This window comes from Oryzias melastigma, linkage group LG9 (assembly GCF_002922805.2).
Source record: "Oryzias melastigma strain HK-1 linkage group LG9, ASM292280v2, whole genome shotgun sequence".
NCBI classification, from domain to species: domain Eukaryota; kingdom Metazoa; phylum Chordata; class Actinopteri; order Beloniformes; family Adrianichthyidae; genus Oryzias; species Oryzias melastigma.
This window is the reverse complement of record NC_050520.1, coordinates 27,175,981-27,198,132: the sequence shown is the minus strand read 5'-3', so window position 1 is coordinate 27,198,132 and position 22,152 is coordinate 27,175,981. Positions and strand designations below refer to the sequence as shown.

General features: G+C 37.0%; 2 protein-coding genes and 1 long non-coding RNA gene across 4 annotated transcripts; 1 reads left to right on the top strand and 2 right to left on the bottom strand.

Annotated features, from left to right (window-relative positions):
- Positions 1-490: 490 nt before the first annotated feature.
- LOC112148940 lies at positions 491-4,006 on the bottom strand. Its single transcript, XR_002919717.2, has 4 exons — positions 3,850-4,006; positions 3,354-3,408; positions 968-1,066; positions 491-883 (listed from the first exon to the last, which is right to left on the bottom strand). It is a non-coding gene; the product is annotated as an uncharacterized LOC112148940 (long non-coding RNA).
- A 603-nt stretch (positions 4,007-4,609) lies between these two features.
- LOC112148630 (potassium voltage-gated channel subfamily V member 2) lies at positions 4,610-8,325 on the bottom strand. Its single transcript, XM_024275871.2, has 2 exons — positions 6,887-8,325; positions 4,610-6,523 (listed from the first exon to the last, which is right to left on the bottom strand). Exons 1-2 carry the CDS (start codon positions 8,219-8,221, stop codon positions 6,269-6,271), a joined length of 1,590 nt encoding a protein of 529 aa, XP_024131639.1. The 5' UTR covers positions 8,222-8,325; the 3' UTR covers positions 4,610-6,268.
- A 4,607-nt stretch (positions 8,326-12,932) lies between these two features.
- LOC112148169 (transmembrane protein 150A) lies at positions 12,933-21,980 on the top strand. Of its 2 annotated transcripts, none has more exons than XM_024275015.2 (8): positions 12,933-13,107; positions 15,636-15,915; positions 16,083-16,130; positions 16,207-16,293; positions 18,000-18,067; positions 19,111-19,238; positions 19,355-19,532; positions 19,615-21,980. In XM_024275015.2, the coding sequence occupies exons 2-8, from the start codon at positions 15,851-15,853 to the stop codon at positions 19,911-19,913; spliced, it is 873 nt and encodes a 290-aa protein (XP_024130783.1). In that variant the 5' UTR covers positions 12,933-13,107; positions 15,636-15,850; the 3' UTR covers positions 19,914-21,980. The 2 variants fall into 2 exon arrangements, with proteins under 2 accessions (XP_024130783.1, XP_036069553.1); XM_036213660.1 differs by lacking the exon at positions 12,933-13,107 and adding an exon at positions 13,153-13,251.
- Positions 21,981-22,152: the final 172 nt, after the last annotated feature.

The following is a 22,152-nucleotide window of genomic DNA, read 5'->3' as shown; positions in this document are numbered from 1 at the left end:
GTTACAATCAGTGAGTTTGGAGATTAAAGAGGAACTGTTGGTTTTATTAAAATTAATAAAATGTCCCTGTTTTGCTATCCTGATTGTCACACAAGTAAAAGTGTAAAAAACACATTACAATCTTCAATGTATCAAGAAGACAGACTCCATGTTAACAAAGTCGCAATTTATGTTGACAAAAACTTATGCGATTAATTATTAAGTTGTTTAAAATAAATCTTAAGAGTAGAACTACAATGATCAAAATTGTTGTTGTTTAGTTTACCTTGGTGCATTGGCTCAACAGTAAAATGGAACGCTTCATGGGGCTTCATGATGTCATCACTGTGTAAAAAATGTAAGAAACCTGTTAAAGATCTGCTGTTTAGGACTCAGTGTGATTATGTTGGCATAGAATCAAAAACCATGGACACCACTGAGCCTGAAAAAAACGCCCAAGATTGTGAGTTCAAGATAAAATGTGTTGGAAAAATGTGAAACCCAAACAGTGTTAGTTTAAATACTTCATTTAATGTATAGCGTGAACACAAACAAACATGAACGGCAGTTTCAAACCTGATGTGCCAAAATTTGGAAGGAGCAGCAAATACAAGTTCATGGCACAGGATGCTTAACAGACAGAAAAAACAACCCAGGAATTCATTTATCCTAAACATAAACCTTTCTTTTGAGTAGCTGCAATTAGATTTAAATTATTGTGTATTAAAGAGCTTTAGTATTGATCATCTTAATGAAATAATTACTGTAAAAGTTTACCCAAATCTTAGTTTGCTGCACTTCTGCAGATAAGCTGTGTCTGACTGGCTTTGCCATTGTTCCTCCAGAAAAAGAAAGGGGTAGAAAATTCCACTTGAGGTTTACTTCAGAATGGTGTCTTCATTTGCTGTGAAGAAAGTAACACAAATTAACTTGCACGAGACATCTCAATGTGATGCAAAAATAAACATGTGGCAGAACAAGACGTTACCCTCTGCAAGCTGCTTAGCGATACGCTCCTGCTCCTCACGGACCTTTTTCTCCTCCTCCTCAATCCTCCTTTCTTCAGCTCCAATGGGCTTCAGGTAATCTGCATAAGTTTGTTTTGATTTGAGAAATTTAAAATAAATCAGGAATCAAGTACGAACATCAAACCTACTTTAAAACCACAAATTAGAGGTGCAACAAATTATATCTGAAATGTGATTGTAATGATCACTATCCAAGGGCCACAAATTGGGTGTCTTTTATTCTGAAGGAAAGCCAAGTGTGTGTCCACGTAATCTGGACAAACTGCATTGTATTAGCAGTTATAGCAAGCAGGAGACCAAGAGAGCACTTCAGATCTGCACTTTCCTCAGACAATGTAGACATTAGGGGTCTAACTATTCATTTTACCTATTCAATTCATATCACAATTGGTGCTTGCTGATAGATTCATGATTTGTTTTGAACAATCCGATTCACTGATCTAAAATGGATCCCAGACATCTTCAGCCAAGAATTCAACCAATGTGTCTACAAGAAAAATACTGAACAGTACAGGAGAAATGTTCCAGATTTCTTGTTTTTCTTGGAAGACAATCAAGTGTAAATTAAATATGTGTGGAAGCAAACAAGTAAATAAGAATCGATGGTAAATCCATTCACATTTTAGTTTCATATCACGCTATAAATTATTTTGTATCACAATAACGATATATATCACGATATAAAACAATCAAGTATATCTTCAGTTATTGAAAAAAGCTCTTGCTAGTTTTACTTTGAAAACAGGAAGCTTCACTGACACTTTATTTTGAAGATTTGTTCAATTCCAGTGACAGTAGCGCCACCACTCATTCGGCTTTGTTTTAGTTCATAAATTAAAATCCAACATTATTCTGTATTTCAGAGCAATCAATATTTTATTACATGATAATTTACTATACTCTACTATATTAATAAAGATCGTGAGGGCTTTGTGAATATTCACACTTCAATTTCCGGAAGCAGATGGCAAGAATACGAGTGCCAAGATACTTGTTACAGCCCTACTCCACAGCTTGGTTTACCTCTAATTTTTTTGTAATCTCATATGTTGATTTTTGTGGACTTTTCTTGAGTGATATAAGGTTTGTTGTGTTAGCATCAGCATGGAAATAGCCTCCTAGCATAATTCACATATTGCTGTCTTTTGCTCCTCGTTGGATGTCTTGATTCCAAAATGCAGCCAAATCACAGACTTATCTTTAACCTCTTTTGCTGAAAGTGCTTCTTCTTGGGCTGCCTGCATCTGCGTATCTGTCTGTTTCCACTCCGGGGATACAACTTCAAGCTCTTCCGCGTCCATCGTTCTGCACTCGTGATAAGTAATGTAAAGCCTGTCGTAAAACTTGCATAAGTGTAGATCAAAGAACGTAAAGTAGCTTTATGTTGCAAAACCACAAGACAGTTTTTTTGCGAATAATATATTTTGAATCCGTTTTAATTTTCACTTATATAATTTTTTTGTGTACACACTGACGAGGTTCAGACTATTTATTGATATATTTGGCATAGTAATTGATCAAATTAGATTAAGACAAATGGAACGATAGACACTTTTCTATCTCCCACTCAACATGTATGGTCATATCGCCCAGCACTAGATGGATTGATCATTTTTTGCTGACACCATTTTTTGCCATGTTGTCCACTGGGATGGTCATTTTTACATTATAATAAAATTGCATTTCTAATATCAATATAATTGATTTATTTAATTTCAAAAGGCTTATATAGTAGAATAGGTCAATTTGATTATCAACTTTCCTCAGAGTGATTGATCTGGGAGGACTGTAGGAATATAAAGCAATTAATCGTTACAGCCCCAGTTGGGATCCTTAGATTATTGAAGAAGAATTAAAAGTTAAATGTTTTTAAAGAAGCAATTTAGTATAATTTACTTTGTTTTGATTTTTTTTTAAAATATATGGGTATCTTGAGTATTATATTTATATATGCCTTACGGTCAAAGTCAGTGTTTTAGAATGTTTTTATAAATAGGCCTCAATGAGCAAACGTTTTGAAGTGATCTGTGTGCGCGTATTAAAGTATTTTATATGTACTATTACATGTGTTAAGAAGCATTTCTTAAAGTAAATTGCAAACTTTTGTTGTATTATTTTTTCCTGCGTTTATTCTTTTTTTACTGATTCAAAAAAAATTGATCTGAACCATGCATTTGAAACCGTGACTAGTTAACATGAGTTTCATGATCAGTTGCACCCCTATCACAATTGAATTTGGGATTTGTATTTTAGTAAAGTGTAAACATTAAAACTTTTTTCTCTGTACATTTTTCCACTATACAGTGCAGTAGGGAAGGAAACTGAATTATTTAGTACATTTCTTACCATATCTTTTTTTGCCGTATAAGATACCAGCAATCAAAGCAGAGTACCTAGCTGTCTGTAAGAGAAATAGTCGACATGTTAGTTAAGACCATTTTTCAAAGTACCTGTTAACAAACCGTCATAAGCACTTTGGTCAATTCAGGACCACATGAACGACGAGATGTTGATTATAACTACTAGTTAGCTCTGAGTACCGCACTTCACTATGTAGCTGCTGAATGTTAGCGCAAAGAAAAAAGGGATGCACGCCAAAGAAAACTGTCACCAATGCAATAAAGGTTTATTACCAAACACAACCAAACAACTTTGTTTACTCGGTATAACCTAACAACTTTAAAAGACATCTTAGTCAAAGTATATGCTATCTTCTTCTTGACAGTTAGCACGTTAGCATAATCTAATGCTCGGTATGAAGAGCTAATTAAATTGAATACGAAAATTTCACAATAAAACCAACAAGTTGAGAATGTTTTTGATATAAACTGAATACACAAACCTTGATCAAAGGAGAGACTGCAACGGGAGGCGCCATAGCTTTACAATTTGTTTGCTAGTAGCAACAGAGGTCACTCCAGCACCGCAGAGGTCTGCAAGACAGAGACTACTTCTTCTCTGGTTTTGACCTGAGTGATAGTTATCTGTAGCTAGCTACTGACACCTGGTGGTCACAATGGAACAACGCAATGGCCCTGTCAGGTGGCAGCAGATTCCTAACACGTTTACTGTAAACGTGCAGAAAATAAAAATATAATAATAATAATAAGTAAAAGCTTTTTTATTCATGTTTCACTATTAATTGTCATATTAAATTAAGTTGCCTTTTTTAGATAAAATTGTCTTATAATTAAAAAAAAATACTGATCAAGATTTCCTAAAACAATTGTTGAGATGACTATATTCATAACAATGATAGTCTATATAATTAGGCTACAGTTTAATACAATTAATAATACAGTTTAGATTTCTTACAGGGAATAGGCGAAAATATAATCTGGCACAGCAAACGAGTTTAACAAAACATTTAATGAAATAAAGTTTACTATGAAAAAATTCATAAAGTAAAAAAGAAAGATGTATTTAGACCTCTATTTTAATTGTGGGGTTCCTCTAAAGTCAAGACAAACTTTTGAGCCAGTTTTATGGGTACATTGTTGATATTTTCAAGAAATCATTTTTATTTTTGAGCATTTTCCACAAAAACCCACAAGGTTCAGAAATTTCCACCTACACAATTCGGACATGTGAAATTCTTTTTTTTTTTAGACTTATAGATTTTGCATTTTTATTCCAGTCCTTGAAACAGAAACGTGGCTTGGAACACATAACATCACTTCTCTTGTAGAATAGGAACTTTGGTTTGTGTTTGAGGTGGACATGGTTGGGTCAACAATGACTCACAGCTTCCACTTATTAATCTCAACTAGAGTTGGACTTTTCATTATCTGGAGTTGTGGGCAAAAGGTGATGATTGCCAAGGTGGTGGTTGTAAACCACCATGTTGGCAATGATAATTTCAGAAAATCCAACATTTTCTGGTGGTTCTACTTCTTTAGAGAAAATAACTTAAATATAATATTGGAGTCAAGTAAAGCTTAACAGCCTCACAGTTCAGATACAGTAACAAATATCACCATATCATATTTTATATTTGCATTTTGGAGACCCATATCTCATTATCATGATCAGAACGTTACCTCGTACTATCTTATGGGGTCCAGATGATCCCACATTTATATTGATGTGTTATCCCTCCCACGACAATGGTGGACAGGATTGTCTGCCGCCAGTGAAGATAAAAAATAATTAGGAAAAAAAAGCCTGCTGATTTTTTTTTTTTTTTTTGGTTTCCAGATGACCCCACTTTTAAAACATGGCTAGGATGAGGGTTGCAAACCTGCATTTTTCTGCCCTGTATTTCATCCTCATTCCACTAGGGGCAGTAGAAAGACTTTCTTGCTCATTTCAAAATGGCTGCTGCCTTGAAATCTTAAAAAAACGCTTAAAAAAAATATGCCAATTTCCAAAACTTTATGGCGTGAATAACTATTGTCATTCATTTTTTATAAATTACTATTTGCTGCACTAAAAGAATGCAGAATTTGTTCACAGTTACTTCCTTATAATACAGTTACATTGTGTTAAAAATGTGGTTCGAATTTGTGAGCTGTTTTCACCCAGTCTCATATTTCTGCACATAATAAAAAAACTATTTCAATTCCCATTGTGGATTTTACTAAATGGTTGAAAAAAAACTCTTAATTCCCACAATATTTAAATGTTCTGTCAATTCTTTGATGTAGTGGGCTTTTACATGGTTAAGTGAGGGAACAACAACAAGCATTCTAAAATATTACAGTTTAAATTCAACTTACACAACACTGGTAATAAACAGTCTGTAGACAAAAGCAAAAAAAATGTTTTTATTGCAACAAAAGTTTAAAACTGCTCTGTGATAATGTTGCATTGTACAGCAAGTACATAATATTGCATAGTTTGAGGATTACAAGCCGATAAAAAAAACTGCAAGAAACATCAGAAGATTTAAGTAGGAGCAGAATTTTTTCTTGTGGCTGCAGGACATCACAAATTCATTTGACTTCAGCAGAAGATGCAAATCAAGTTAATTTACAGTTCTACGTAAGTAGAAAAATGTTAACTTAAAAAAATATAACCTTTAATTGGGACATTTGTGTGTGTTGTCAAATCTGGGAAGAGATCATTTTTATGACTCTTTTTAGTCAACTCTTGACTGTTTGGCATTGACTTCAATTTTTTTCTATTACTTGCTTATAACAGCTTCAGAAACACATGTGGTTGTGACTTGAGCAACTTTCCTGCTTCTTTTTAGTCTCTTCTCTCCCATTTTTTGCTTTTATGTTCATCAAATCCCGTCAGATCTTTGCCAAAATGAGACGTTATTGTTTGTTTCCAAATATATTGCCAAGCTTGTTTACCGTCCTCTTGGCAAATCTCACCTTCCCTCGTTTCTTCATTGAGGCCGTGTACTGATTGGACTTGAGTTTAGAGTAATAGTCGGAGAACTTGTTGAAGAGGATGGATATGGGCAGCCCGTTGAGGATGATTCCAAAGGCGATGCAGATAAAAGCGAACACGCGACCCAGCATGGTCTCGGGGTACACGTCCCCATAACCCACGGTGGAGATGCTCACCTGTAAAGCAGAGAAAAGGACTGTCAGTACTTTAAGAGTGGAGGTTAAATCTGTTTTTGATAAAAACAGAGATGGATTCCTGCTGATTCATTTAATTGAAGCTATCTAATAACACTCTGAATTCCATTTATTTTACATTTTTAGATTAATTGTATTTTCAATCTTCTCATTGACAACAAAGATCACATCATTTGGAGCATAAAGTAGCACTTCCTTAAGCAGAGCTGACCCCATTGTTCTCTACATGCACTAAGCCAGCTTTTGAGTAGATCAAATCCTGTCTGAAATATTCTACATTTTTCGATTGTTACTGAAAACACAATCCTACAGTGTTTGCGTTGAGTTGTATACAGTTGCACTTACAGCTGCCCACCACCACGCATGAGGGATGCTGGTAAAGTTTGTCTGAGGCATGTCGTGCTCCACGGTGTAAACCATAGCAGAGAAGCTGAAGATGCCCATGGCGATGAAAAGAAAGAGGCATCCCACTTGCTGGTAGCACTGACGCAGAGTGAACCCAAACGCCCTCAGACCTGTGGAGTGACGCGCCAGCTTCAAGATCCGAAAGATTCTCATCAGTCTCATAATCCTGAGCACTTGCCCCAGCTTTCCAACCTGCCCCACTGCCTGCATGTCAGCTTCGTGCTTTATGTAGTTCTTTTCACTGTCGAAGAACTCCAAGATGCCCTGCAGGTACTGAGGCAGGATGGCGATTAGGTCCACGGTGTTGAGCACACTCCTGCTGAAGGACGTGAGGTCGGGTGTGGAGATCAGTCGCAGCAGGTACTCCATGGTGAAAAAGGCTATGCACATGGACTCCACGTACTCCCAGTAGGTCTTGCCACTGAGCTGACCTGAATGGGTTCTGTACTGCATCTCCTCAACAGTGTTGAGAGTCATGGCCACCAGGGAGATGAGGACAAACAGACTGGAGGCTACGGCCATCACCTTGGCTTTGACTGAAGAAAAAGGCTTTTCCATCAAGTTCCAGATTGCTCTCCGTGTTTGGCCCATGAACATATCATGGAACAGCTCCTCGTTCTCCTCGATCTCCACCTCAGCTTCCAGCTCCCTCTGGATTTTCAGCTGCTCGTTGAGCTCATCCTGCCTCTCCTCAAAGGAAATGCGGCAGCAGCGATGAGTGTTTTTGATCCTGACGCCCCAGTAGTTGATCTCCTCTAGGAAGTTGCGAGGACACAGCTCATCTTTGATCCACAACACCCCAGTCCTGTAGAAGTTGAAGATGCAATGGAAGATCTCCGGATCCCGATCAAAGAAGTACTCATTGTTAGTCACTATATAGTCATCACAGAGGTCCAGCTTCATGTTGTGATCTGTGTAGGTGGCCAGTCGTCCTATCCTGGTCTTGGGGTACTTCGCTGCCATCTTGTAGGCTATCTGGTAAGGCTTCCCTCCTACATTGATGTTGATCACGTAGTTCTTCTTGGAGGGAGAGATCTGTCTGGGGAAGCCCACTGAAGGACTTTCATCCTCTTCGTCCTCATATTCTGCATAGATATCGTAAATGTCCCTGCTCAGCTCTTGCATAGAGTTCCATGTCTTCACGCAGCTCTCCTTGGCTAAAGGATAAACAATCTCTGAAGGTCTTCTGTTTGCATCAGAGTCTGTCACTTTGTAGTTGGAGAAAAGACTCTGTCTTCTGTTCCAAATATTTCCCACCTTTTTGGTGCTCCCCATCGTGATCCCCTGGGTCTGCTCCGTAGCGCCGACTGCCCAGGGTCACTCGTTTCTAATGCCTCCTTTGCCTAAGCATGGAGCACATGAGCAGGATGCCTCATGCCCCCATTAATGTTGCTGACTGAGAAGATCCGGGTGTTTACAGAACATCTAAATACCATTATCCTCTGCTGAGCTGCTTGGATGACATTACACTGGCAGTAAAGCGTTTCACATCGCACAGCTATGAGGAGCTAAAAAAATGTAGAATACAATCTTTATTTACTTTTGCCAATTTACCAATCACAAATATTATTTATTTTATAAAAGCTCAAAATACTTTCTCATAATATAGTTCACCCATGCATGGGAATTATGACATGCACTTATCTTTCTGAAATCCCCACGGATTACTTGACAAGTGGAAGGTTATGACTGGAAAACACTGCTGGTGTCTTTTATTGCTTTCAGCTTGTTTCTAGAGCAAAGTGGAACTATTTTTTTTAATTATTATTATTTTAAATTATTTTTATTTAATGTCCATGCTTTTCTTTTAGAGTATTGATCATTGAATCTTATTAAGTTATTTTATTTTACTTTTTACTTTTCTTAGTGTTAAATGTGTGTGATGGTGGGGGGACAAAGGCGGGCCGGTCGATACATAAAGAGGATCAAAGCTTTAAGCTTTAGCCTTCTTCCTGATGGGGAAGGGGTGTGGGGGCTGTCAGACTTTACTGTAAAAACAGTTAAAAAAAATCTATGAAAAACATCAGATGTGAGGAATCAGTAATGAGGTGGGAGTTAGAGGAAATTACTGGTAAAAATGCATATATGGAACATAACTTAATTTGCTAACTGAATCCTCTTATTGGCTATGAGATTATTGTCCTGCTCGCTGATTAACAGTCCAGACTGATCACAGATGGCATTCTGCAAGCCCCGGTCAGACAACATCAGCTATGAAGTATGCTAACCTTATAGTTAATATTCTTTTACCACCCACTCTGAATAAATAGGGTCAAACTATTAAAAACCAACTCCAATTAAAAGTTTTAACATGTTCTTATGGCATTTTTCTGATGATGGAGGACACATTTAAAGAAAATTAAGCTCAAAATTGAATTTCTGAATATTTTTTAATTCAAATTGTAATGAATCAGATCCAGAGGAAAATGTGTTTGAAAAAGTTTGTATTTGTGACATAAAAAATACACTGGGCGGGCTGCAAGCTTTCTGCTCTGCTTCTCCACACTCACACTCAGGGGAGCATGAATTCAGAGATGTGCGCTGTAGCGGGTTGCAATTCTAATCCTAGACGTACAGTATATGCATTTGGCTCAAAACTGTACAGCTGATAGCTCCAATACTGCTAGCCATTTTTGCAAAATGTTAGGTTGGGGGTGTGAGGGTCTGTAAGCTAGCAGGAGAACTAAGAAACAAGGAGGGGAAAGGGGCGGGGTCCCCCCAACAGTCCCGCCTACAACCCAGAGTTGAATTTCTAATGAGCTGCAGCCGCTTCACAGAAGCTATGGCCAAGAAAACAGTACAAATTTTTTTTTTTGGTTCAAAACAGAATAATAGTAATTAAAAAAAAAACTGGGAGAGAATTTTAAAATAGACCAAAAGATGGTGGGAGTGGGACTTGAAAAAATGAAACCAATAATCAATTTAAGAATTTATTTTTTATACGTGACCTCTAACAAATGACTAACAAACGTCCTACACTAACATTTTTGTTGCCTTTTATAGAAATAACCTTAAATGATCATTTTCAGAAAGACATTTTTAAAATAGTCACAAAGACAACAGCATTAGATAAGGCTTTGGTCATAAATTATTGCCAAGTATGACACCCTAAAGTTTTATTGCCTGAACAAAGAAAACAGACCCCATTGAACAACTCTTTGAGCCCATCGGCCCATTACATAAAATGGATAGACAAAGCAACACTGCGGATCTACTTGTCACAGAAACTTTTTTTTTTATTTATATGAAAAAAACAACAATTTGTTGGACAAAACTGTCTCTTTTTGATCAAAAAGCTGGCCATGAAGCTGAATTAGGAAACCATTTATCTTCTTTCAAAGTCTTTGACTCCCTTACTGTCTGCAATATCCTCAAGATTTAGAGATCAGATTTAGAAATATTCTATCAAAGCTGCTTATGAAACAGTGGAAGTTTTAATCACTGTTGTTGCTTTGACAGCATCTGGAGTCTGTTCTGTAATATTAACATCTGAAAAATTCAACTATAGATGATTCAGCTACAACACATGCTGCTGTGGCTGCAGTCCACAATGACAGCTTATCATGTATGTATTTGCAGAGACTTTAGTGCTTACTAACCACTCCTGTTTCCACAGTTTACAGATAACAACGTGGTTTTCATGACAACAAATGTACATAAAAGCGATACCAAAGCTAAGCTTTGCACATCACAATTTTCGAAACCACTTGTCTTCAATGTCATAAAAAAAATACAAAAAGACCATCAAATAGGAAAATAAAACATCAGATTGGTTAAACAGAAAAAAAGCTGTAGTTTCTAATAAAAGTCACCATTGGGTCAAAAAAATTGAACTAAAAATTAAAAAAGAACTAATAAAGAATAAATTAGCAAAAGATAACTTGTTAAAAAAAAGAAGCTGAAAGTGAATGGTCTCAGAAAAGTAGTTAACACAGGTTTTTCCTGGGCTGCATTTTATTTTATCAAGCTTGCAAAAGGTTATAAAAACAAAAAAATGCAAATAAGCAACAGTTTTTAACTCCAAAGTTTTAACTAGAAAATTACACAGTCCTTTAATGTCAGTTTTTGCAAAGCGTTTTTTTATCTTCCTACAATTCTATCTTCGTCATCATCCTCACTCACATCAACCACCCTCAGACTACACCCATGAACGCCCTGGTCTTTCTCTGGGCTTCTTTCCTAGTAGCTCCAGCATCATTTTACCATGACCACTATTGCCATTTTTTCAAATACAATTTTATGCATCCAATTTACAAAATGCTCCACCAACAGTACAGCCCTTACCTGCAGAGACAGCCATTTTAAAGAATCCTGTCTACCTCCAGGACTCTGCTGATAAAGAGAGGGTCGCCTACTTCACAGATCATTACAGCTGTGAGGTTTTCCTTCTGGGCCCAGACAATACCCTATCCTAATTTATGGTCATCACATCTACTTTTTTTCAAACATTTTTGGTAAAACACCACTACCCTTATGAGGCTAATGAAAATCGACCAAAGTCTCTCTGAGGTATTTCAGTGGTTCTGCTCCATTAATTTTTCAATTACCCAATCACGTTTTTATATTTTCTGTCTTGATTTAGACTTATCAAATGTATCTTTTACATTATAATGCATAATAAACCTTTAGATTTTTCACTTATTATTTTATTCTCATATTTGTAGGGACAGCAAAGATTTTAAAGAGTCAAAAAATTGGTATAGGTTACTGAAGCACTTTCCTAAAGATAACAATAATTTTTTTTTTCAGAGTTTAGTATTATAATCAGTTCTGTAAGTGATTTAGGGGAAAGAAATTATTGGGTCACTGATCAATCATGGGGTTTTAAAATTAGCTAATTTCATTAACATCTAAAGCAGAAGTAAATGTTTGATTGATTGATTTGCTTTATTTCAAGCATAGATCGTGAAAAATACAGGACAGAACACAAATATTTCAAACTTATGACAGAAATAATGAAATGCAGTGATTAGAAACTATAGAAAACAAAAAACAAAAAGAAAGACACAATTTTATCACATTTGATATCATTAAATATCATAACTATTAACTAAAATCAAGTAGAGCGGGATTGATTGCTTGAAACGGAGTGGGAAAAAGCAAATTTACAGAACACCACCCCGACTTTGTCGTTTCATTTTACAGTTTTGCATAATTATGTAATCCAGTTCTGATCAGATCAAATGCGGGTTTTTTTTTAAGTAACAAAATGAAGTTTTTGTTGATTATTGATTAATCTAATAAAGCATTATTTCATGATTTCAATGAACAGTAAGGCCACATAATATGACTCCAAAACTTTGACTGACTATTAGAATTAAAATGGGCTCTTTTAGTTATATTAGCCAGTACATTTAACTGAGAAATTTCCTTTTTGGACATCTGTACTGAACCTGCAGCAAGGCCAAATATTTTATTTATTAAATTAGTGCCATGTTGTATTTCTAGTTACATGTAAGCTCTATCTTGAGTTTAACACATTTATTGATATGTTACATTGCTATTTTCAGAAAAAATCTGGTTGTGAAATGAATTTATTTCAAAATGGTATGTATTGAATATACATGTATGTATTCTTAAATCATTTTAAAATATTTATTAAATAAAGTGTGTAAAATAATGTATTTTAAAGGAAACCTTATGAGAAGTAAAAAGTGATTTTAAAGTTCTGACTTTTAAAATTTTGATTATGTTTGACTGGTCGGTGATCTGCTATACGGAAGGACAGCGAACAATTCAATCATTTAGCCAGGAAATTTTATGTGGTATCAACAACAGTGTTTTGTTTACAGGGAAGTAAAACGTGTTTTATGTAAAATATCTCTGTCACTGCTTGTTTCCTGTGTACTTGAGCCTAAAGTCACAGATGACCTTGTGAGTCACTGAGTTTTGTCGTAGTTGGAAAATAAGATGAAATTTAAAATTTAAACTGTTTTTCTAAGTTACTGTAAAATAAATCTATTTTAGGAAGATACATTTTTTTTAGATATTCGTAAGAGTAAAAAGTTTCACTGTAGATGTGAGGATTATTTTGAAAAACTCTACCGGAAGTTACAGCCCCCCGCTTGCCTCATTTGCTAAAAAGAGAATAAGAAAAAAAAATCTGTTTTTAAAGGGAAAACACGGCTGTTGAGGTCTGTGGCTGGCATAGCAGGTGGAAGGTAGGTAAAAGCTCCTCTATCTGCTCACGCTTCTCAAGTGGCAAAGGTGTTCGTGTTGTCCAAATGTATTTTAGTAGCAGTTTTCTAGTAGGTTTGCGGAAATCAAGACGCCACCAAGAGTCACGTCAAGGCAACTGGCAAAGTGTAAGCTAACTAGCTCGCTAGCTAGCTTTAAGCTAATGATGCTAACGGTATCGTTACCTGGTTTTTAATTGAGATGAATTGTTTTAGCGCTTGGTTTGGTTAAAGTTGACCGGGAAAAAAATTATATATTTAGCAAGTATTTTTAAAACGTAAAGTGTTGCAGTTGTTTTGAGTCTTGTTTGTAGTTGTATTTGCTCAAAAATAGCAGTGGAGAGTCAGTTTACGGCCCTCTCTTATACATATTTTTATTTACATTTTAAGACACATCACCATGTCTGTAAATGTAACTTAAAGTTAATTAATTACAGTTGATTAAAAAATTAAAATAATATTTCCCTTTTCATTCAAATCATTTTTTCTTTGTTTGATTTCTATTATTGTTCATCTATTAGGTAAATGAATGAAGAATTTTAAAGAGAAATCATGGCATCACAAGCCTGAAATTTATCATTGAAGAGAAAGAGAAAATGTGTAAACAATTTAAAGATATTACTACAAATTGACATAGTTAAGCATCACACATTCTAGCAGAGGTAAGAAGTCCAAACCTATTTATTTTCACCCTTTTTAATGAATCAATGAGTATTTATTTAAGCCATTTTGAATTTTAATGGATTTACACGAAATTTAAGATGTATGTGGGGAGAGGAGGGAATAACATTTTAGGTTGGCTGCATGAGATCAGTTGCGGTAATGTTTAGTTCTGCATTTACTTGTCAGATCAATTTTTCTCTTTGTTAACGTTGTTTTGCTTTAACTGTAGTTGAATGAATAGTTCATTGTCCGTCTGTCTGGTGGTGACGACTATAAACAGGACTTTTCTTATATTTTATTGCAGTGCTGATAAAAATATGGAATGTTGGATTTAATTACAGTTGTTAAAAATGTTTTCTATAAGGTATGAATTTAAAATCACATTAGTTTGTGTAACATTTGATGGCCTTTAAATTCTCTTCTCCATTGTTGACCCAAAACAAGATTTGCCTGCTAGCTACTAAACTGTATGGAGAAAATTACCTAAAAACAGCCTGTTTGTGCTTGAAACGTTGAAGTACCAAAAAGAAAAAAAGCCTTGGTTTTGATTAATTAGCTTGCTCTTTAACAAGCAAATAGACCAAAAAGATTAAATATATATTGATATTTTTCTGGACTATTTATGTTGTATAAGGTCCATAGTTTCAATCCAAATTATTTGTGCTACACAACAGTCTCAAGATTTTAAAAAATGTGGTGAAACCCTCTTAGCAAAACTTTTAGGATCTTTTATGTTTCTATTAAAACACAATTGACTATATCTAATTAAAAAAAATCATTTTTTTTTTTTTTTTGCGTGTTCACTTTGGATGTAGTTTTTTCCTTCCTCTTTTTAACTTGCTGTTCACTTTCTCTCTGACATACCAAGGACACATTTGTAACAGTAGGCTTTGTAAACTGATATGGCTGTTGTCCCACTGCTTCTCTTCACCACACTCATGACCTTGGTTAAGCTGTGGTTCTTTAAAGGAACACACTGTTCTCTCAAAGCTCCTTTTCATGCTTCAAAAGTGCTGTTAATTATTTGTTAACCAACATGTTTTTTTTTTAAGGTGCTCTTTTTAGTTGTGTTGGAACAAATTATCTGACTATACTTAAGAAAAACAGCTTCTACACACTTGTGCTATTATTTATCAAAATCTTACCTAAAAATGCAGGAGCAATCGTTGAAGAACAGTGATGAAAGATGAATGCAAAGTGCAGAAAAGCACTCTGTGTTTAAAAATGTATGATATTTTAAATTCATTTTCAGCAAATATAAAGTGAAAAGGGAATGTTTTTTTCTGTGTCTGGGTGAAAAAGTGCATTGCAAGACTGGTTTTCAGGTGAACGCCACATGCTTTACGCTTGATTTTAGCAGGTCTTTTTACAAGGCCGCATCAGCTTTCTTGAGGTTTGCTGTCATTCATTCATAGCGTAAAGTTTTACCTTCCATGACCTGCCCCAACCTTTTATGTTGTGTTTTAGATTTAGGTTCCATTTGCTGTTTTTCACACTGTTTCTGGATTTTTGTCTGAGTTAAGGATGAAAGCTGCTTTATTATGGGTCACAAGTTTTACAGCCTTAAGCGTGAGATAAAAAGTGGTTTTGCATCTTGTTTCTGATGACAGCTAGTTGCAAAACGTGATGCACTCTTTGGTTTTTGAGTATGCTTATGTAGAAAAATGAAGTAAACTTCCCTCTGAAAATGAGGAACACTGAAGAAAAGCAAATGAAAGAAGCAAATATATTAGAAAAAATACAGAATATAGAAATGAATGAATTGTAAAATACAACAGCTGTGTAACGAACTCATTAACTGCAGTCTCTTTATTCATATTTGACATAACCTGCCTGTCATCCTGCTGCAGGTTGCTTCTGGTTGCTGGGTCCTGTGGAGGAGGAGGAGCGGTGCCATTTTCCCCTTTTGTCCTCTCATGTCCCCTCCTTGTGTGTTTCCCTCTGTATTAGTGACCCCAAACCCCCACCCACCCCCTTTCCTGATCTCTCCTGTTGTGTTGCCACTCAAGTCCTAAGCCCCCCTCATACCCCATGCTTGGGACAAAGCTGGCTCACTGCCACACCAATGACTGCCTGGATCGTCCTGCCTGTCAGCCTGGCTGCCTTTTCCATCACAGGAATATGGATAGTGTGAGTCTGAGTGCCTGTAGTGGTTCTGTCAACACTTTTCTATTGTTACACAATGACAGGGGAGAGCAAAAATTCACCAAATAAGTGTAGTGATCATACCTTATTTACATGTTAAATTCATTAAATAAATGGAATCTGTTTAAATCAAGGTTTATTTTACTCTACAGATATTACATGGCTGTGATGAATCACCATGTGTGTCCCGTAGAGAACTGGTAGGTGATATTTCTTCGGTTGCCTTTATTTGCTGCTGGATTAAACAAACTGAGCTCATTGTTTTTGTCGTTGCAGGACCTACAATGTAACGTGCACAGAAGACTTGCCCCGACCAGGCTTCCCAAAGACGTGCTGCACCATCCAGGACATTCCTCTCATCAGGTCTTATGTTTTTTTTTCTAGTCAGAACTTTGGATTTGTCTCAGAAAACAAAAGGTTATTGTGTCGGAATGAATTCATTTTAACTTGATTTTAGAATCTTGTGTGTTGCTGCTCTGTGCCTCTTTATCCCACGGTTTGCATAACTTTCATGTGTGAAACTTTCAAATAAGCTTTTCCAAATTGGGCAGTACAAAAGCCCTTTTGTTAGAAATGACTAAGGCCTTTTAATAGTGTCTGAAGTACCCTCATTCTGTCCCAGCTCGAATTCTTGGTTGTTCCCTCGGCTTCTCGCTCTCCAGTAAGGTCCTGTAAAGGTTCACGTCCAGTTGTTACAAGGATTTAGCAGACGTTCAGCTGTGATGGTTGTTAGCATGTCAACGGTCCAGTACTGAGTGTTCAGTTGTGGTAATCCTGTATCCTTCATTTTACAGTTTGAGTCTCAAAGAACATCTGCGCTCCATTTTTGCAGTTATGTTTAGTTTTCCATTAACTTCTAGTTTATGTCCACACTAAGAAAAGTTAAAATTACAGTCCCTACTGCAGCCAATCATCTCCGTCTCTCTGATATTTGTTATATAAGACTACAGTCACTTATCCCAAAATTGGGTGGCGGAAGATTTTAAGAAAAAGTTTTACATTTTACGGCAACTGGATGACATTGGTCAGTAGCCGCCCGGGCACATTTGGAGGTTGCGCGGTGGCAGCACCGTGATGATTGACTGATAGGAGGGTGTCCAGGTCCCCAAAAGTGTCTGCAGATTGATCGATTTCAGACTGCTTGCCCCCGTGCTGCCATCTCACTGCCAACATTTGATTGGTAAAAATCAGGTGGTAGCAGCGCCGGGGGCATGATGATGGCTGTTGATGTGGGCCGGGGGCCCGGCGATGACCAGACATCCATCTGACGATCCCGGACACAGCGGGTCCAAAGGGAGAGATGGCATTGTTGCTGCACAAACCTCATCATGGTGTTGGTAGAACGACAGCGACTCTGAGACCTGCATTTTGACAAATTGCAGTTGATGCTTAAAATATAAAGAAGACAGAACGTTGAGCTTTCTTGGAAGGCATGTTGTCTGAAAATTTGTACATTTACAAAGTGGTGCAGAATGGCCCACTTTTTATATACCCTGGAGTTTTAAATGATCACGTTTGAGTACTTCTGCAGTTTAGAATCAGGAAACTTGTCTGATTTAGTTTATCTGTGCACCCGAGTTCTGCTCAGTTCTGTCTAAAGCAAAATAGGATCTTTTATTTGCTTTTAAATGTTAGTTTTATTATCCTGAATAATTTAATTATGTGAACTGTGTTTATTTAAGTGGATATAAAATCTGACACCACCGTTTTTTTTGTATCATCATTGAATTGATGCTGGTGTGTTTTTCGCTTCAAGTTGAAGCCCCTCCCCGGCTTTCCCTTTTAAGTTAGTAATAATGAGGGCTGCTGACTCATTTATAACTTTTACTCACTCTTTGGGGCTTAATGAACATCAGTCTATTATTTAAAAAATTAGGCTAAATATTATTAAAGTTATTATTTTCAGTATTTTTTTTCCCTTCAAAAACTGCTGCGACTCATTACTGATGAATCTTTTATTCAAAGTAGAAGATGACGTGCAAAACGAGCAGTGAAACGTTTTCAAAGTTCTGTTTGATTCCTGTTGACGTGTATTCACGTAGAATCTGTTTTTGTCCTGTTGTCTGCAGTAAATGCGGCTCCTTCCCTCCTGAAAGCTGCCTCTTCAGCCTGATAGGCAACGTTGGAGCCTTCATGGGTAAGTGGAGAGGGTGGGACTTTAGGAGAAGCACGACTCTGTTCAATAGTCAAATTATCGCTGCAGCACACTACAGTAACTCCATTGTTACTAATCGTTTTCACAACTGCGATGGAAAGCTGCTGTTGTTACCCATTTAAAGGGATAAAAGAGGCTATCGGCTCACAGCTAATACATAAATAGATCCAAATAATGACAATTTACATTAATATTTAGCTTATTTATGCTGTACTGGTTAATAAATATTTAATATTCCTGTGTCAACTTACTTTTTATTAAACGTTAATTTAACAAACTACATTTTTGCTTGTATGAAACGATGTACAGCATTTTCTCATGTTGCATGAAGCTGCAGTTTTTTCCTAAAGTGAAAGGTTAGCAAAACACAACAATTCCAGAATATCTCAATTACATATTTTCTATAAATTATGCCATTAATTTTCATTTAAACGGGAATTTGCTGTCTTGCATAAAACTTCAATTCAGCTTTTGCTGATGCAGCAAAAACGTTCATAGAAGCATCGCTCTAACTTCATAGACTTATGGAAGGCACAAATGCATCCTTCCTTCATTAGTACACATCAATCACATGGATGTTTGGTTGTCTTTCTATTCTGATATTTTTCGACGACAGTCCCAGTCACTCTAACTTTTATGCTAAAGTAGCAGAGAAGCTCCTCACTCGAGCTTTTCCATGTTACTAATGTGACATTATATTATTTTAAAGTATTTCTGTTTATCTAGTGTTTTATTTTTCTGTACATTTTTTTTTTAATAATTTGAGTTTGAGCAAGAATGAAATTATTGGACGTTCTTTGTGGGAAATAAATTAATATTTCCATCCTTTAAATTCTGCATTTGTTTTTCTTTCAAACGTGAAAAACACGAAGGATGCTTTGTCTTCCATAAATGTGTAACACAGTAGTTGTGTCTGCAGTAACGTCATCCAGACTTCAAAGCGCATTAGTGTCAGGCTCTGCCGTCTGAAGAAAGCTGCCTCTTCGTCTGAACAGATCTGATTGAGCGTGTTTGTTCTCCCTCAGTGGTGATGGTGTGCTTCCTGCGCTACGCTCAGATGATTGAACACAGTCACCAGGGTTGGGTTAACACCAGCGCGCTGGTGTCTGGCTGCATCAACGCCATCGGTTTGGTCATGGTGGGAAACTTTCAGGTAAAAACCAACAATGAATAAGCTGAAGTGAATGATCCTGATCTCTGAGCTCCGCAGGTACACTATAAGAAACAGGAGCAGCTAACCCTTCATGACGTCCTGTGTCTGTCTGGCAGGTCGATCATGCCAAATCTCTTCATTACGTTGGTGCTGGCGTCGCATTTCCAGCTGGGCTGCTGTTTGTGTGCCTGCAGTGTGTGCTCACCTACAGAGTAGCTATGACCACTCTGGACTACTGGATGGCTCATTTCAGGGTGGCTCTGTCGTTAGGAGCCATGATATCGCTTGTCCTCAGTATCCTTCAGAAAGGACTTTTTTTAAAAAAGCTTTTGCATCAGCAGCAGCTTGTGTTTCCCTTAACTCGCTCCTCCTCCAGGCGGCATCTTCTTCATCCATGAGAGTTTCCTCCTCCAGCATGCTGCAGCCATCTGCGAGTGGATCTTCACTGTGGACATCCTGATCTTCTACGGTACTTTCACCTATGAGTTTGGCACCGTCACCAGAGAGACCATGATGGCGGGCCTGCAGATGAGCCAGCACAGCTCAGGGGTCATGATGGGCCCCGGCTCCCACAGCTCCACGCTGGCCAGCGCCACCAAGGGCCTCAAGTCTCCCGGCGGAAGCAGCACGTCGACGCATCTCAACTGTACTCCAGAGAGCATAGCTATGTTGTAGCTCTGCAGAAGGAAGGCGGGCAGAGTCACTCCATGGACTTCCACTGAAAAGATGAGATGGTAGAAGCAGCATGTGGAAGAAGAGGGCAAGTCCCTGTATGCTAACCCTCTGACCAACACCAGGTATCTCCATTGATATTGCTGTACAATCTTTTCTTTTCATCCCTGCTGCAAAGAAAGTGTTTGAAGGAGCACAGAATGTATGAGAGTCCGAGCACTGCAGCCATGAATGTTTGGGGGGATTCTGCATGGAAAGAGGGCGCTGCCTGAATGGATTTGTTTCATTTTTATTTTTTATTTTTTTTGGCCAGATATTGCATATTTCAAAACTACTGTCTTCATAAAAAGACAAATCTCCCACTTTTTTCTCCTGCCCACCTGCTTTATATTTTTTGCACGGCACACCTGCTGAGAGGAAAACTACGTTTATTTTTTTTTGTTTTGTTTTTTTAATTTTTGTAAAGAAAATAGAAAATAGTGAATGTCTGAGAAATGAATAGTTAAAGTACGCTTCACTGACTGCGAGTTTACGGTCAGTCTAATCAGTGCTGCATCAACTGTCCCATCCACGTTTATTAGTTGCACTAAGAATTTTAATGCTAACATTTTTGAAAGATCTTACAACACGTGAGATTGCGTTCCATTGTTTTCATGCTGGTAGAAGTAAATGAATGCACCTTTTTTTGTGTGTTACAGCTTCCTTTAGGTAGGGATTAATCCATGTGCTGCATGATCTGAGTTTCTTCGTGACGTTGTCTTAACCCTTTTTACATCGCGATGCAATAACTGTCCTCTATCATCCACTAGTCGACGCTCCGCAGGAGCAAGTTATGCCTTTTTTTTCAGCGAGTAGAGCACAGGGCTCGTGTTGTTTGATAGATATTTGAAGTGACCTCTCCTGACAGGTTGTAAGAGTGAAATGATGTTTAGTTCATACACTGCTCTGATTCCAGGCTGGAACCTTGGAAGCCTTATTTGATTTGAGAGTAAAGCTTTTCTATGAAGTATGAAGTCATGAGACACTTTCCTAAAAGTTACACAGAGGGTTTTTCTTCACATAGGAGTGTCCCATCAAGATGCTGCCATACAGTTTATAAACACTGCTTTTGTTTCCTGCTCGACTCCTATTTTCGGACAGTATTTACAGACTGCCACAAAAACCGTTAAGGAAGCCATCCACAGTCAGCCTTTTGGTTTAAAGGATCCGCTTCACAAACTCCTGTCTGAACACGTTTTTTTCTCTACTTTGAGTTTCTGAAAGGCTGAATTCCAGCAATACACGATGAAAAGGTCACATGTCCTACCTCTTTATCCTTCATAAGGTTTGATGTTAAAGAGTCTGAAAGCAGCAGTTCTTACACGTTCTCCATCTTTGAGCTGGTTTCAGTTTTCATGATGGTGGTTCAGCAGTCATCAGCTCAGTCTGTAAATGTCCAATCTGAGGCCGTTTTGGTTTGGTACTGCAGGAAATCATGTTCTGTTCTGAAAATCTTGCCAAAAAGACTGGGATCAACTGAAGAGTTTTTTTTGTTTTGTTTGTTTGCTTGAATTAGGTCATGAACTGGTAGCAGTGCACTGGTTTAGCCTTATCCCTTGCACATACATGTTTTTATTTTATTTTTTTTATGTAGCCTACGTCACCACACTGTTACAGCCACAGGGCGTGACTTAACTGGCAGCTTGTGCGAGCCCTTACATCGGGGTTACAACTGACACTGAACCACTAACCATCAACACACCAAATATTCAACTTTCTTTTTGTTTGTTCTCGTCAGAATGTTCACTTCAGTAGGCTGTAAGATGATCTGTTTTTATGGGAGGGATCTGCCTGACCTGTACATGTCTTGAACATTATTACAAATGTCTATAAAATGTACTGCTTCTATTTGCTTTGAACTTTAAAAACTATATTCTGGAGGCGGAGGCAACAAAGAATTCTTCAAACCAACACAAATTATTTTTTTTTCCTTTTATAAATTGTGTAAATATGTATGATTTGTCTATCATTTAGTTATTTTCATTTGACAGAGATTTATATAAAAATATGAAATAAAAGTGATAAATATTAGATTGTTTTCACTGTTTTTTTTCTGTTGTTCTGGTGTTGTGAGCATTTTAAATTGAACTTCTCTAAATCTACAACAAAACAAATCTGGAAGTGCAGAAATCTAACAGAATCTAATAAGTGTTCTATTATTAAATACCCTAAAAATTAAAATTAGCTTTGAAAACAGAATTAA